The sequence below is a fragment of the Chinchilla lanigera genome, unplaced genomic scaffold, assembly GCF_000276665.1.
Source record: "Chinchilla lanigera isolate Chin_1 unplaced genomic scaffold, ChiLan1.0 scaffold00042, whole genome shotgun sequence".
In the NCBI taxonomy this organism is placed as follows: domain Eukaryota; kingdom Metazoa; phylum Chordata; class Mammalia; order Rodentia; family Chinchillidae; genus Chinchilla; species Chinchilla lanigera.
The window spans coordinates 7,927,085-7,929,903 of record NW_004955443.1 but is presented as its reverse complement, the minus strand read 5'-3'; the positions used below and the strand labels follow the sequence as shown (position 1 = coordinate 7,929,903).

Here is a 2,819-nt window from a genome sequence, read left to right as displayed (position 1 = left end):
ATATACTCAAAAAAAAAAAAAAAAAAAAAAGACAGAAAAATAATGATAATTTTACAAAGACAGAATCCCTGCAGCTAGTCCTGGTTCATCACGATCTATGTCATTCTCACTGTCTCAGAGCAAAGCCTTTTACTCTATTACTTGGCAAACAGGACTGAGCCGTAACCACAAGCGCTGCACAGGGACAGGGTCCTCCCGATCTCTGCGGAGAAGGCAGTGCTGTCTTCGCCCCAGAGCAGAGATGACCTTAGCTCCCTCAATAGGTGTGCAAATAGCAGCAAAGGTGAAAGAGAGGGGGGGGCCGGAGGTCACCTTGGGCCACGGAAGCCCGCGCGAACGTCCAGGGATGCGTGCAGAGCCGGTGCTCCTTGCCGCCTGAGCTGCACGCCTCTCATTCCAGTGCCGGGGGAGCTAGACTTCATCACCACTCAGGTCCGGGAAACCTCCGAGATAGCAGTGAAACATACTTTGAAGAAACTCTCTCGCCCTGTTGGGTTCCCTGTAGGCTGGTGAGCTCCTCTGAGGACTGAGCTAATACCCTGATCCTGGTTCCGCCTCCTGCCCCCTTGGTGTCTGGTGGCGTCCGTTCACGGGGCAGGAGCTCTGTGGTTCAGCTCGTACCTGGGTTCAGGGTCGCCCACCAGCGAGTCTTGTACGGCTGAAAACAGTAAAGGCCCCCAGGGATCAAGCGAGCAGTTAGAATAAAGCAAAGAACGCCCCCTTTGGGTCCTGATAATGCACGATTGCTTTTGTTTTGAACCAGAAAAAAAAAAGAAAAGAAAAAGAAAAGAAGGAGGGAGGAAGAGAGGGAGGGTAGAGAGGAAGAAATAGAAAGAGGCTCTCGACCCAGCACTCAGGAGACTGAGGCTCAGGCGCTGAATGACTCTGGGAGCTGCCAGTGAGAACTGAGTAAAGGCCAGACAGGCGGACAGAGGTAATGTAAGGCCACTACTGTTCCAGAAAGCCTCTCTGGGAATGGCTGAAATTAGCCTTTCCTGCATAGAGCCAGGTGGCACCAGTTTTGGGCTCCTCGGCCCTCACATCGATGGCTATTTTCCCTGTCCAAACCAGATTTATGGAATGTTTTCAGATCCCCAGGATCTATTGGGTTAGAATTCACTGCTCAAAGCCAGAGGCAGTGGTACACCCCGTAATCCCAGCTTCCCAGGGGGCTGAGGCAGGAGGATCCGAAGTTTGGGTTCAGCCACTTAGCAAAACCCTGACTCAAAATAAACAATAAAAAGGGCAGGGGACGTAGCTCAGCAGCCCTAGATTCGATTCTAAGGCACGGCGGCATCCATCCGGTGCGTCACGCACACGGTGTGCACCCGTGAGCCCCACTAGGACAACCACCTCACAAAAGACAGGGTGGACGCTCTCGCTCTTCCGCTGAGTGTGCTGAGGGCTCAGAAGGGTGGGGCCTCAGGCCGCGCAGTGGGTGCCGCCCTGCGCTGACGCCCAGCCCAGCTCTCCACCTCTCTCCTCCTCCGCGGGGGGTCAGGGGAGGCGCTGCCATCTCCCACGGTAATTGGAGCGACAACGAAGGCTCGGGTAGCGCTACTCCAGGCCAGACGCCGTCCTAAAGCCACTCGTGTGAGCTCGCTTAACCCTCACAAGAGCCCGGGGGTGGCTTCCTCGGACCCACTCACCGGATCGGGAGCCTGCGCAGTCTCGGGCTTCCTGGTTGGGACCCTGGGGAGAGTGCACAGACCAGTGAGCCGTCCTGCCCTGTTTCTTTCTGCAAGAGAAGGAACCCTGTGTCCACACAGTGCCCACCTGGACCCTGCCTCAGGAGGGCCCGCAAGGGAGCAAGGCAGGGAGAAGTCAGAGAACCTGCACCGGGGCCTGCAGGACACTTCTAGGTTGGAAGCACTGGGGAGTCCATTGGGGTCTCCTCCTTCACCTTGTGCTTCATTAATCTAGTTTTGTTTTTTTTTGGGAGCAGAGTCTCAGTGTGTAGGTCAGGCCAGCCTCAGATGCACAGCGATCCTCCCGCCTCAGCCTCCCAAGTGCTGAGATTACAGGCATAGGCTGTTGTGTCCAGCTCCTGCTTCATTAACTTTGTCCATGAAGCCAGGAGTGGTGGCACAGGCCTGTCATCCCAGCACTCTGGGAGTCTGAGGCAGGAAGGTCAAAAGTTCAGGCCCAGCCTGGGCAACTTAGCAAGGCCCTATCTCAAAATGTTAAAAAAAAACAAAAAAACAAAAAAAAACTGGGCATGGTGGCACACCTGTAACACCAGTTCTGAGGCTGAGACAGGAGGGTGGCATGAGTTTGCACTAAGCAGGGCGAATCCGTCTCAAAGGGAGGGGGCGGGGCTGGGGATGTAGTTCATCCCTAGGTTCAATTTCCAGCGCGCGCGCGCGCGCACACACACACACACACACACACACACACACACACACACAGAGTTCATGCCTGTAAATCCCAGCACTCTGGAGGCTGAGGCAGGAGGATCACTGTGAGTTCGAGGCCAGCCTCGGCTACAAAGTGAGTTGAAGGCCAGCCTGAACTGCACAGAGAAACCCTATCTCAAAAAGACCAAAAAAAATAAAAGACCAAAACCCGCCGGTCAGCCATCCCCGAGAAGACTCCCCGCCGGCGCGTCACCGCCCTCGGGCGGGCCGGACGCCGTACAGCCGTAACCCGTGCTTTCTCGTTCCAGGCCCACGCGAAGGTCTGGCACAACTACCACAGCAACTTCCGCCCGCGCCAGCGGGGCTGGCTGTCCCTCACGCTGGGCTCCCACTGGGTCGAGCCGGGCCGCTCGGAAGCCGCGGCCGACGCCGCGCGGTGCCAGCAGTCGGTGGCGGCGGTGC

The 2,819-nt window shown here is 56.5% G+C and overlaps 1 protein-coding gene across 1 annotated transcript in view; it reads left to right on the top strand.

Annotated features, from left to right (window-relative positions):
* The window catches only part of Klb (klotho beta), a gene marked incomplete in the record, with an annotated part of 37,344 nt that overhangs the window by 24,487 nt on the left and 10,038 nt on the right, over window positions 1–2,819 (top strand). Inside the window, 1 exon segment of the mRNA XM_013518072.1 lies at window positions 2,666–2,819. Within this exon segment, the coding sequence (XP_013373526.1) occupies window positions 2,666–2,819 (154 nt within the window).